General features: G+C 38.8%; 1 protein-coding gene across 1 annotated transcript in view; it reads left to right on the top strand.

Annotated features, from left to right (window-relative positions):
* The first annotated feature begins 3,298 nt into the window (after window positions 1–3,298).
* Window positions 3,299–13,739, top strand: part of COG5 (component of oligomeric golgi complex 5) — a 297,454-nt gene continuing 287,013 nt past the window's right edge. Inside the window, exons 1-4 of the mRNA XM_077758336.1 lie at window positions 3,299–3,469; window positions 6,799–6,856; window positions 12,278–12,332; window positions 12,431–12,500. Of these exons, the coding sequence (XP_077614462.1) occupies window positions 3,299–3,469; window positions 6,799–6,856; window positions 12,278–12,332; window positions 12,431–12,500 (354 nt within the window). The remainder of the gene's footprint in view (window positions 3,470–6,798; window positions 6,857–12,277; window positions 12,333–12,430; window positions 12,501–13,739) is intronic.

Raw genomic sequence — 13,739 nt, 5'->3', positions numbered from 1 at the left:
CTCCAGGCTCTGAGCAGTCAGCAGAGCCCGACGCGGGGCTCGAACCCACCAACCGTGAGATCATGACCTGAGCCGAAGTTGGACACTCAACCGACTGAGCCCCCCAGGCGCCCCCAAGACATGATTTTAAACTTCCCTGAAAAAAAGATCCATCAGATGTGAGCTTCCTCCATTTCTTGCTGTCAAACCTATAAACTCAATGTAACCCTGTAACTGTCCTTGCTTTTCCCCTTGCATTTTCAATTACAATGAAAGTGGAATTTCTGCTTCTGAGGACAGCCTTCGTCCTGTACTCTGGATTTTTTCCCTGTCTCTTCAAGAATCCAGTCACCCTCATTCTATGCCATTGAAATCTCTTTGCTAAGGTCTCTGATAACCATCTTGTGAATAAATCAAATGGATGCTTTTTGGTCCTTATCTTACTTGAACTTTGAAAAAGGGTTTGACTTTTTTTTTTTTTAACTTTTCCTGTGACTTGTGAGTTCTATGCTTTAAAAAAATTCCTAATTCTTGAAGTATTTTTTTCCAAGTTTCTTTAGTTGCTTGTTTTCTTCAATTTGCTCCAAATTCAATGGCTCACTCCACCCATTCTCTTCAACATTCCTGAAAAATTAAACATTTAATGTCCACGACAGTGATTCGTTATGGAAAGGACCTGCCAGTGGTAGACGATAAGATTAACAGGATTGGTGATGCATAGTTTGAATAATTTCTGGGGTGTTTCTGATGTGCCTCCTGTAAGAATGAGACAGCTCTAAAAGAAAAGCACTTATATGACTTTTCCCGTGAAGGACAAGTCCAGTAGCCAGTACTCAGCTTTCACTGTGCTTGATCTTTATATGCTCTTTGCACTACTCCCCACTCTGTCTAAACCATCCTTTGCCATTCTCTCCTGTTTCTCCTTCTCTTTGAACACTCCTTCGTCGCTTTGATTTCTCCATCTACTTCCAAATTTTTGATATTTTCCTGGCTTCTGAACTCAGTCTTCTCCGTTTCCGTCTTTTTGTGCATTCTAAAATTTATTCCCAAACCATCTAGGGTTTTATTTTCCCATGGTTTCAGAATTAATACAGATGCATACAAATACATATATGATCCTTATTTCTCAGCTATAGAGTTATTTACTGGACGTTTCTATCTTGACGGCGAACAGGCATGACTAGTTTTACATACAAAAAGTTACATATGAACAAATAGTTCAGGTGCTACATGTGAAAAAGTCAAAGTATTTTTTTTTACCCCTTTCATCTTCTCCGTTACCATTAATTGTATGTGGTTAGTTCGATTTGTGCTTGTTTCCCTTATAGATCATGAGTTCCTGGGAAGCAGTAATATGCTCATTTTTATCTTTATGCAAAGGTGGCTAGTGGTCTAGCTTAATGCAAAGCTGAATTCCGTATGTCAGTGACTTGGTTAAGAATCTTGCTCTACCTAATCACCCATTTTCATCTTGTCTCTAAGTCTTACACATTATAGTGTCTGCATATTTGTCAAATTAGTCACTTTCTTGACATTTTCAGTGCCATTGTCTTAGGCCTTCATTATGTCTCCTGGGCTGTTAAAGTAGCATCTTACTGGCCTCTGCAGCTCTAATAGAGCATGCATTACTCATGCTGGTACGAGTGAGCTGGTAAACCTTTCTAGTAAAATAGGGAAAGCCCTGGTTTTGTAGAGTATGCCAATTTCCATGGTATAAACACTCTCACCATGGTCAGTTTTCAGATACCTACCTGTGATGTCTGCTGGCTCATACAGTTCCTGAAAATTGAATAATTGGCTCTTAAAGGAGCCAATCTGAGCCAGCACCAGTACACCGCTGTGTGACTAATCCCTTTTCAATCACCCGCCATACTGCTGCCAGAAACTAAAACACAAAGCTGACAGTGCTCTTTCTTAGCTTTTTCCCCAATGGGATATAGTCTGAACATTTTAGAAATGTTACCAGTCTCTTTTTAAACTGCCCCCAACCTTCTTTTGGAACCTCGACTCTCTCGTTCTTTCCCTTTTTGCTTAACATACACACTGTGTGCTTAAGACACACTCAGGTCTGTATTCCCCTTCTCAAAATATGCTGTGGCATTTGCTACCTCTAAACCTTTGCTCTTTTTGGAATAAGTAGCTCTCTCTACTTCACTGCCCAGCAGGATCCTTAATTCTGAAAACTACTTGGCACACTGGAAGGAAACGGGGTTCCCAGAATTAATGTAAAAAGCAGCAGTTTTTCTTTGAAAGTAGTCAAGAATGAGTCTGCTTTTTGCAGATATATATAAAGACTTATATATAAATATATATATATATTCTAGCTGATACAAAAGTCATTCCTTTAACCAGTATTCAGCCACGCATCAGGCATCATTCAGGCCCTAGGGAGGTGGTAGGAAACGAAACAAAGTGCCCTCATGGAGCATACATTAGAGCGGGTATAGACAAGGGAAGTTTTTGTAAGGACTCTGTTCTACTGCTAACTTTATAATCTGCCAGGGTCACCTTCTATTCGCTGTATGAGTGGAGGGTAGTGGTTTTATATCTACACTGAGCTTCTACCTAATTATTTTAAACTCCTAATTCTTTCCATTTTTCTTTTACCCACAACTTTTGAGTTTCTGTATAGAAAGATATCTTTGTAACATCTAGCATCACTTCTTTTTCCTGTTTATTAAGGGTCTGTTTTGAACATAGTCTCTCTTTCCATTTATTTCACTCATAAATTTCAGTAATACCTATGAGTTTGTATTTGCCAATTTCTATGAAAATTCCAGATTCACTTATAATATTTGTGCACTGATTTAGAGATACCGGATATCAAATATAGTAAATTTTCCTGTTGTCATTGTCAGTGACCCTGTTTTCTTGCATTAAAGGCTGTGGTCAGTAGTTAATTTTTAATGTTCTACTTCATATTTTCCTTTCAACTCCCTGATAGAAGTTAACTTTAAGCAGTGTAATATAGTGGTTCAGAGTGTGGGCTCTACAGCTAGACTGCCTGGATGCAAATCTCAGACAAGTGGGACAAGTTGCATGCTCCTTCTTTACCCGTCTCTTTATCTGTGAAATGAGGGAAATGATTGTTTGAACAGGGTTGTGTGAGGATTGAGTGAGTTAACGTGTTTGAAGTGCTGAGGCCCTTGTCTGGCACAGTAAGCTCTCCGCCAGTATGCCACTCTCTTCCGTTGTCTCCTTTTTACAACAGAAAGCACTTACATAGTTCCTGGTGTATAAAGAGACCTCAAAGTATGTCATCTATGGTTGTAATTGTTCTGTTGTCTAATATCTGTGCTTTACTACAATGTAAATAATAATGAAAGACTTTTCCTTATTTTTCCCCCTAGAGTGTTACAGTGATTTTTTAAGTGAAGACTTTGATGTGAAGACTTACACTTCCCGGTCTATTCATCAAGCTGTAATTGCGGAACAACTAGCCGAACTTGCCCAAGGAATCAGTCAGTTGGATAAAGAACTACACCTACAGGTATTTCCCACCTTCTGGACCATTCAGGTCATTACGCCAAAGGTGATAAGTTATCACTTTGTAACCTTTGTATTTAATCTGACTGCATATTTAAGTGAGCAAATGTACAACTTAACCAGTGTGGCTTATTTTTTGAGGCATGTTTTTGAAAAGTTTTATGTGAACTACTCTTTGTTGAAAGACTAACATACTCCCTTCCCCAAAAGCTTTTGTTCATACTTTGTTTTCACCACCTTAATTGCTGTGCAATGAATAGAGGTGGGAAAAAATAGGAAGCATTTGATAAAAATAATAGAAAATGGAATTTTGGAAGTAGAACAGTGTGAATAAGAAAAATTGAGATGTTCACCTTGACAGTTCCCACTTTATGAACACGAAGTATATACCATTAAGCTGAAATTACAGAACATTGATAAATTTCTGCTAGATAGAACACCAAAAGGGAATTAGGAGATGGGTCCTAATCTCAGCTGTGCTCTTCCATTTAGATTACTTAAGTCTTTGAGTTTTGCTTAAAATTTTTTTTAATATTTATTCTTGAGAGAGAGACACAGAGTGTGAGCTGGGGAGGAGCAGGGAAAGGGGGAGACACAGAATCAGAAACAGGCTCCAGGCTCTGAGCTGTCAGCATGGAGGCCAGCGCGGGGCTCGAACCGACCAGAGATCACGACTGAGCTGGAGTCAGACGCTCAACTGACTGAGATACCCAGGTGCCCCATGAGTTTTACTTTTAAAAAGAAAATCTATTTAAAGGAGTAAGAGATTATAGTAGAAAGTCTTGAGGGTTCCTTCCTCTTACAATTCTCTAATTTATATAGGGGGTTTTATGGTCTGCTTCCTAGTTGTTGGTTTTTGTTTGTTGAGTAGGCACTTAATAAATATTTAAATGAATGAACAAATGCATGAATAAATGGACTGTTTACCAGGAAACTTCAATTTGGTATAACGTGAGACACTTAAATTTTTTGTGTTGTACTTTATCAGTTAAAAGAGTAGTTAAGACTACTCTTAGGACTGGGATGACTTCTAAGGTCACTTTATCTTTGATTATATAATTGGAGTTCAAACTTTATTGACACATGTTTGTAAAACACTTGTAATTGTCAGGAGTTGCATTAGCCTGTGGAGACAGAAAAGTGAACATATTTCTTAGCTCTCCAAAGACTCAGAGACCAGTGGCAGACACAGAAAGAACTAATGTCAGGCAAGTGATGCCTGCTTTATTTCGAGTAGTACCGAGCTTTCATAAAAGCCGGGGAGAATACACTTAACTCGGCCTAGGGTTCTCAGCGATAGCTTTTGGTAGGAGCCACCTGAAATTCTTTTTGGTGGTTGGTACTTTCTTTTTTCCCAAGTTTTCATTTAAATTCCAATTAGTTAACATACAGTGTCATATTAGTTTCAGGTGTAGAATTTAGTGATTCATCAGTTACATACAACTCCCAGTGCTCATCACAAGTCCACTCCTTAATACCCATCACCTATTTAGCCCATCTTCCCACCCACTTCCCTTCCAGCAAGTCTCAGTGTTCTCCTCTGGAGTTAAGAGTCTGTTTCCTGGTTTGCCTCTTTTTTTTCCCCATGTTCATCTGTTTTGTTCCTCAAATTCCATATAAGAGTGACATCGTATGGTGTTTGTCTTTCTCTGACTTACTTCGCTTAGCATAATACTCTCTAGCTCCATCCACATCATTGCCAATGGCAAGATTTCATTCTTCTTATGGCTGAGTAACATGGTTGGTATTTTCTTTGTTCCTTGCATGGAGTACCTTCTCTGCAGGAATCAACGAAAAACTAAGAATGTATTCAGCATCTCTTAGAGGGGACAGATTCTGCTGATGGTAGTTTGGAATGTGAAGTAGAGTACTAGTATGAGATCGGAATCTGCTGTAGTTGTTTTTCTGCAGAAGCAAAATTGGGATAATTCTAACTAAGCTCATAAAAAGATTTAAAATACCACTGAGATGATTAAAATAACAGAACATGTGGTGAAGTATGTACTAGTTGGGGTTTAGGTTAGGACACAGAAACCACTCTAGGTATTGAAAGCAGGAGAATATGGAGAATGAGGTGCTTTTGAAATCAGCCAGTGGATTGAGTTGAAGGGTCTACCTTCATAGATGCAGTACAGCAGCCTGGGAACTCCTGCCGATACCGCCCAGGCCACTGCTGACTCTCTGCCTGTAGGTAGCCTGTAATTCTGGAATGGTTGATTCGGCTGTGCCAAGTGTCTCTCATTCTCTGGTCTCAGAACCTTGCTTATTACTAGCTGAAACAGTAACAGGAAGATAGCTTTCCTTTCTTTGCCGTCTCCCAGATCTCTTGGAAATTCATCCAGCTGGCTGCAGGGGAGTTTCTGAAAGTGTAGTTTCGGGATTTTCAACAATTCCAAAGTATTTTTCACACAGGAAAAAGAACGGAGAATGAAAATTAGTCTTGTTAGGATGGACACATTGATGACCATATCAGTGGACTGGGGAAAATTCAGACATGTTCTGGCAATCCTAAGAGATGCAGGAGACTGAAAGTAACACCTGTTTTAGAAGCATGTGATAGAGACTAGATAGAATCACAGTGATAACTGAAGCAGGACAAAATGGATATGGGGTTTCCGGTGAATGAATTTTTGCTGCCTAGGAGCTTCAGGTACAGCCTAGTTATGAAACTTCTTCTTCGTTGAAATTAAAAAAGTAAAAATGATAAGGATTCTTGCATTATTTTAAAGATTTGCATGATTTCTTGATTTCTAGGAATCTATTGCATGTGGCCTTTAACTCTTGACCTTTTTGGTTTTTTGATGTGATTGTTCACACTCCCTTAAATTTCATAAAAATACTAGTCTTGTGCAGGGAGGAGGCTTTGCTGTGACCTTTGGAAACTGAAAGCAGAGAGATGTTCAGGGATAGGTGGGTAGTGACTCTCTTTTCAGATTTGAATGTGTTATTGATGATGCTGATTTAAGTTCAAGAACTAAGAGAACCTTAAAAAAAAACTAGAGAACCTAATGTTTGAAAACATTCTTTACAAGTAAAGCACATAATAGCATGGCAAGAATAGGTTTTGTTGTTTTCAATTTTGGCACAACTCTACTTGTACTTCCCATTAGGAAAGCAAAAGACTGGTGAAAAACTGTGTCTTCTTTGGCTTTATATCAAACTATAAGCATGTTTGTGTGTCTGCTAATAACTCCTCTCAAACACTCCTTTTAACCTGTATTTTTCTCTTTTGTGTTAGTGTTTGCACCTTCCTATATGGAGGTAGACCTGTAATTCTACATTGTGGTTAGAAAGAAAACTACCTAATACTCAGAGCAAATTCTTGACTTTCAGGTTGTTGCAAGACATGAAGATTTACTGGCACAAGCAACTGGGATTGAGTCTTTGGAAGGTATGTTTCCATTACATACTATGAATTAGATTGAGCCAGCCCAGGGACTGGCAAACTTTTATAGGTAAGGGTCGGATAGTGAATGTCTGAGACTTTGCAAGCCATACCATCTCCGTTGTAACTACTGAACTTGGCCGTGACAGAGGGAAAGCAGCCAGATAACACATAATGAATGTGGCTGTGTTCCAGTAAAACCTTAATAAAACTTTGCTGAGTTCTGAGCTAAACTATCTGAGTTCAAATCCTTGTATTGCCACTTAATAAATGTGTGACCGTGGACATATTTTTTCACTTTTGTGTGCCTCACTTTTATCCATAAAGGAGTATTAGTATGTACCTAAGTGGTGTTATTTTGAAGGTTAAATGAGTTAGAAAAGTGCTTAGAACAATTCCTGGCACATATTTAGTGCCTCTAATAAAATAAACACTTACAAAATTGTTAATTAACAAAAACATCAATACCACCAGAGTAATAGAAGTAGGCTTGAATATTTTCCTTATTTTTCACTTTCTTCGAAACTGTTTTTAATACACGCATAACAGAATAATAATAACAGGATTTTTATTTTTATGAGCCTTACTAGTATTGATTGGCCAAATCTTTTGTGAATTTTCCTCCTCTCAATTAAATTAAACTACATCTTCTAAATGAGATTTTTAAAAAAGTTTAAGTAATCTCTACATTCAACATAGAACTCAAACTTATGATCCCAAGATCAGGAGTCCCAGGTGTCCCAAATATGAAATGTTAATATGTATTAATCATTGCACATCAAAAGAAAACGAAGTGATTTTCCCTATGTTGATCAAATTCTTGAGGAAGGATATGCTTTTTGTGATACAATATTCTTTAATGCTACTCCAGTGCTGCTTATGCACTCAGAGATATTCACTTATTGTCAGCAAGTCCGTGGTTTCCTAGACATCATGATGAAGAACTTAGTATTTGGGGGAATATTTAAGATAGATATCAGACTATGTTCTTGGGAAAGCTAAGAAGCTCTAAGTACTGATCACTTACTGTTAGAAATTATTTTTAATCTCATAATGTTTTAGGTAGTTCTGGAAGCAAGTAAATAATATCCTGTTTTAATGGTGACTTTTAAAAATAAGTGATAAATGATTTTCTTATTTCTAAAAACTGTTAGGATGGCATAGTAGTACATTGATTATGAGTACATATAGTTGCAGATGAATCCTCGCAACAGAAGTACTTCTTATTGTGGTTTTCTTACATGCATTGAGATCCATAATCTGCTTGTTTTCCCCAAAATGCTTTTCAGTGATTATAAAATATACTATTAGACTGAGAATGACTATCCATTGGATGAGTGTCTGAAATACAAAGGCTGTCTTCTTGAAGTTCCTGTGATAATCTAAGAATCTTCTCCAGATCTTTTTTTTTAAAAGTTTTTAATGTTTTATTTATTTCTGAGAGAGAGAGAGAGACAGCATGATCAGGGGAGGGTCAGAGACAGAGGGAGATACAGAATCGGAAAGAGGCTCCAGGCTCTGAGCTAGCTGTCAGCACAGAGCCCGATGTAGGGCTTGAACCCACGAACCGTGAGATCATGACGTGAGCTGAAGTCAGACGCTTAACCGACTGAGCCACCCAGGGGCCCCTCCAGATTACTTGATCCTAAAACGTCAGAGTATGAATTAGTATTCATTTTGGCGTGATGTGTATTTCTAAGCACTTATTGGAATGCTGAGATGCTGAAAAGTAAGTGTGAGATGTGTTTGAAAATGAGTATCATCCCAACTCCTACTTCATCTGCTTTTTCCCCCCAAGTTTTGGAAATTTTTGCCATCTAAGTAGTTTGGAAGTACATTTACTGAACCTATTTTATTAAAAGTCCCCTCTTACTCATTTTTCATTCAGTCATTCATTTTTTGAGAGACAGAGACAGCACGAGTAGGGGAGGGGCTGAGAGAGAGGAAGACACAGAATCTGAAGCAGGCTCCAGTCTCTGAGCTGTCAGCACAGAGCCTGATGTGGGGCTCGAACTCACAAACCGTGAGATCATGACCTGAGCTGAAGTTGGCCTCTTAACCTACTGAGCCACCCAGATGCATCTCATTTAAATATTAGTTGAGAATTTCCTAGGTTCCAGACAGCGCTCACAAAGACAGAGCCCCCATTCTTAATGGAATTTAGTAGTCTATTTAATTACCCCTATTTTATCAAAAAGAGGTATCCTCATTCCTTCATTTGTCCACTCAAACAGTAATTTAGAACTTGTTTAGGTACCAGGCACCTGTGAACAGTAGACAAAGTCACTGTTCTTATGGGACTTATGTTCTAATGTGGAAAAGTAGACAAAGAAAATAGACAAATACTGATCATTGTAAGTCCTACAAAGAAAATAAAATGGATGATGGTGTGGAGGAAGGGAAGTCCCTTGTTAGTTAGGATGGTCATGGAAGGCCCTTTTGAGAAGATGACATTTGAGCTGAGCACTGAATGATGAGTAGCAGCCACCACATAAAAATCTGGGGAGATGAGTGTTGAGTATTGAAAGATGAGTATATGGGAAGGTAGGAATTAGCTTGAGGAGTATGAGGGGCAGAGAGAAGGCCCATATGAGTGGAGTTTAATGAATGGGGGAGAGAATTGTAGGTGAGGTTCTTGGAAAGGAATTTTGATTTTCACTCTAAGTGCAGTGGTAAACCCTTGGAGGGTTTTTATTAGGGACGTGATGTAATAAGATTAATGCTATAAGCTTTCTCTGGTGGTTCTATAGGAAAGTAAGAGTAAAGTCAGGGGTACCAATTTGGAAGATGCTGGAAGGGTACAGTTGATGGCGCCTTGGATTAGAGTGGTAGAGGTAAAGACACGAAGTGAGTGGGATTAAATGGGGCAGAGTTGATAGCATTTACTGATGGGAGATTAAAGGGCTGAGGGAAAAAAGTCACCAACTTTGATTCCTAATATTTTAGTCTGAAAAAAATTGGATAGATGATCGTATGGGTAACTGAGCTGGGTTAGAATGGAGAGGACTGTGATTTGGTTGTGTGGGGGAGGCAGAAGTTATCTTGGATGCCTTAAGACATAAGAATATTCAGGGGCCAGACATAATGTATATCTAGCTGTGTATATAGGTGTGTGTATATATGCATATATATATATATGTAGTGTGTTTATGTGTGTATGTGCATATATATGTGTGTTCATTTATAAGTGTGTGTGTACACACACAGAGATAGGCAGAAATAAAGAAAATCTCTGTAAATATATGTACATATGTATGGCTGTGTGTGTATAAAATTGGTATTTTATTGAATAGATAGGGATTTCACCCATTTCCAGTGTTTTAAATACTAAGAGGTATGTAGATGGAGAAGGGAAAATGAGGATCAAATCTCAGAGTAGAACTTGAACAGAGGAGGAGTAGGAAGAAACCCGGGGAGTGTGAGGACTTGGGGGTGTGAGGACTTGGGGGTGTGAGGACTTGGGAGTGTGATGACTTGGAAGCCTAGAGAAAAGAAATGTTTTAGGGAGCGGTTTAACCGTGTTGTGAGTTTCTGAGAATTCGAACAAGATAAAGACAGAACTGACAATAGAATTTGGCATGTTGAGGATTTCTGGTGACCTTGATAAGATCTGTTTTGATGGAGTGTGTATGAAAGTCTATTGGAGGGGTGCCTGGGTGGCTTAGCCGGTTAAGCGTCCGACTTTCGCTTAGGTCATGATCTCGCGGTTTGTGGGTTCGAGCCCCGCGTCGGGCTCTGTGCTGACTGCCAGCTCGGAGCCTGGAGCCTGTTTCAGTCTGTGACTCCCTCTCTTTCTGACCCTCCCCTGCTCACGCTGTCTCTCTCTCTCTCTCTCCTAGAAATAAAAAAAAAAAAAAAAAAAAAAGTCTATTGGAGAGTGCGTGGTAGAGAGAATAAGATGTAAGGAAGTGATGATAACCAGGGCAGCTTATTCCTGGAGGTTTGAGGTCAGTGGGACATACAACCAGCAGAAGAATGGGATTCCTTGGGTCCAGAGGAGTCTGTCAGACTGAGCCATATTAAAGCATATTTGTATGCTGGTAATGCTTATTCTAATATTCATCTAATACAGGGCAGCATTCTGTGCCTAAGTTTATTTAGAATATTCAGTTTTTTTTTTAAATTTTTTTTAATGTTTTATTTATTTCTAGGAGAGAGAGAGAGAGAGACAGCGTGAGCAGGGGAGGGTCAGAGAGAGAGGGAGTCATAGACTGAAACAGGCTCCAGGCTCTGAGCTGGCAGTCAGCACAGAGCCCGACGCGGGGCTCGAACCCACGAACCGCGAGATCATGACCCAAGCGAAAGTCGGACGCTTAACCGACTAAGCCACCCAGGCGCCCCTAGAATATTCAATTTTAAAACTACAACTATGCCAGTTAAATGTGGAAACTGAGTTTTAAAGAATGGAGTTCAAAATAATTAAAACTGTAATATTGAAAAGCTTATTTTTAGGTCTATAAAATAGTAAAATTTAAGATTTTTGTTCCTGAAAATATTTTTATAGTTTTGTATAAAGTTCTTTATTATGTTGTGTATATTGAGAGTTAAAGGCAATACTATGCTTGCTGTCCATGTGTATTATTTATCTAGCATATAATTAATTTAACAAATATTCATTGCCATTGGAAGTAGTCTGAATTAGGCTCAAGTCATGCAGTGGTGAATGAAAAATACGCTTTCCCTAAACCCCAGGAATTTATAGTTTAGTGAGAGAGTAAAACGTGAAACAGATATACAAGCAGATATATAATTACCCCATGTGATTAGTGCCACAAAGGAAATGCGTGCTGTGGAAGAAAATAACAAGAGAATCTGAATTAGGTGGGGGATCTTTTCGTACTTGTTTCTGTTAAGCAAAGGAGCCTGGGGGTGGGGTTGTGTATTGGAGAGAAAGTGCACCATTTCCAGATGGCGCAGGGCTTTGTAAACTAAGCTGTGGGCTGCAGTTTTGACACGGGAGCAGAGGGGAGGCTGCGGAAGGGTTTAGCAGGGACGATTTGCACCTTTAAAGGTCGCTCAGGCTGCTGCTTCTGTGCTTACAGTACGGTGCACATTGACACGAAACCTTCATTTTCAAGTGTGTAATTTAGCAGCACTAATTACATTTACAGTGTTGCGAAGCCATTACTGTGTGGTTTCAGAACTTTTTCATCACCCCAGGTGGAAAGCCCTGTGCTCCTTAAGCAGTCACTCTGCACTGTTTGTCACACTTACTTAGCAAAACAAGGATTGGAAGGGGGGCTACTTAGAGGCTTTGACAGTAGCCCAGGGAAAAGGCCCTGATTGGTTGCCTAGGTTATGATGGTGGCAGGAAAAATTGAAATTTTTTTGTAGGTATGCATGTATGACTTCTCTTAATACAATTTTTTTGCTTAATTGGAGCCCTTGGAAATTTGTAAAGTAATTGATGCTCTCGTGTTTTCCTAGGTGTTCTTCAGATGATGCAGACAAGGATTGCAGCTCTGCAGGGGGCTGTTGACAGGTACTCTTGGCTCGTTTTGTAAGTAATGGAAAGGAAAGAAGTTTAACCGTTGATATTTTGAAGATGATTTTATTGTTACTCCTTTATTTTTCCTTTAGGATGAAAGCAAAAATTGTGGAGCCGTACAATAAAATAGTAGCCCGGACTGCACAGCTCGCAAGACTTCAGGTGGGTTCTCACTTTCCATTTTTTAATATTCATTTCAGGAGAACGAATTCTGAAGAAATAGGGGAATATGAGAGAAACGGGGAGAAACATTAAAGAGCTTTAAGATAATTATGTAAAAAATAAAAATCTAAGCTATTCAAGTGAATTATTTTCATTCTTATTACTACAGTATATAATCATTTGCTAACTAATTAAGATTCCAAATTATTTTTTCAATAGAGAGCAGAAAGAAGCTTAACGTTTATGCCAAATGTAAGGAACCCAAACCTATAACTTGTTCTAATAGGAGTGCTTGTGTTTTATAGGAGAAATTGAGTTTTGGGCCAGAATTTCGTATGATTTTTATGGCCATTGTTTTACCAAATATTTTCTTCTGTTCCTCCCCTTTCCTTCCGGGACTATAATTACAAATGTATTAGGCATCTTCAGGATGTCTCACAGATCACTGGATTCTCTGTTCATTTTTTTTCAGTCATCTTTTCCCCATGTGTTTTGTTTTGGATAATTTCTATTGCTGTGTCTTCAGGTTCCCTCGTCATTTCTTCTGTACTGTTTGATCTGCCCCTAATCTCATTCAGTGTATTTTTTATTTCAGACATTTTTGTTTTCATCTCTAGAAGTTTGATTTGGGTCTTTTCTGTGCTTTCCATTAATCTGCTTAACTTTTGGACATACAGAATACTATTAAAATAACTGTCTTAATAGCTGCTAATTTAATAGAGCGTATACCGCAGTGCAGTTTTAGAATATTTCCACCACTGTAAAAAGATCCCTTCTGTCTGTTTGCCATTGTCTTCTGTCATTTGGGCTACTGTAATGGAGTATCATAGACTGGGTGGCTTACGAACTATAGAAATTTCTTTCTCACAGTTTGGGAGGCTGGATGTCTGAATCAGGGTGCCAGCCTGCTCCATGTCCTGGTGAGGGCCCTCTTTTGGGCTGCAGATAGTCGTTTTCCTTTCTTTTTAAATTTTTTAAATTAAGTTAATTTTAATTCCAGTAAAGTTAACATACAGTGTTCTATTAGTTTCAGGTGTACAGTTTAGTGATTCAGCCATTAAATATATTACTTGGTGCTCATCAAGATTACATAGTCATTTTCTTATTTATATCCTCAAATGGCAGGCAGGGCAAGAGAGATCTCTGGGGTCCCTTTTATAAGGACCAGTCCCATTCATGAGGGGCTCACTTTCATGACCTAATCACCTCCCAAGGGCCTCACTTGCTAATGTCATCACA

This window comes from Crocuta crocuta, unplaced genomic scaffold, assembly GCF_008692635.1.
Source record: "Crocuta crocuta isolate KB4526 unplaced genomic scaffold, BGI_CrCroc_1.0 scaffold103, whole genome shotgun sequence".
Classification (NCBI taxonomy): domain Eukaryota; kingdom Metazoa; phylum Chordata; class Mammalia; order Carnivora; family Hyaenidae; genus Crocuta; species Crocuta crocuta.
Note: the sequence above shows the minus strand (reverse complement) of the source record. Positions and strands in the feature narration are given on the sequence as shown.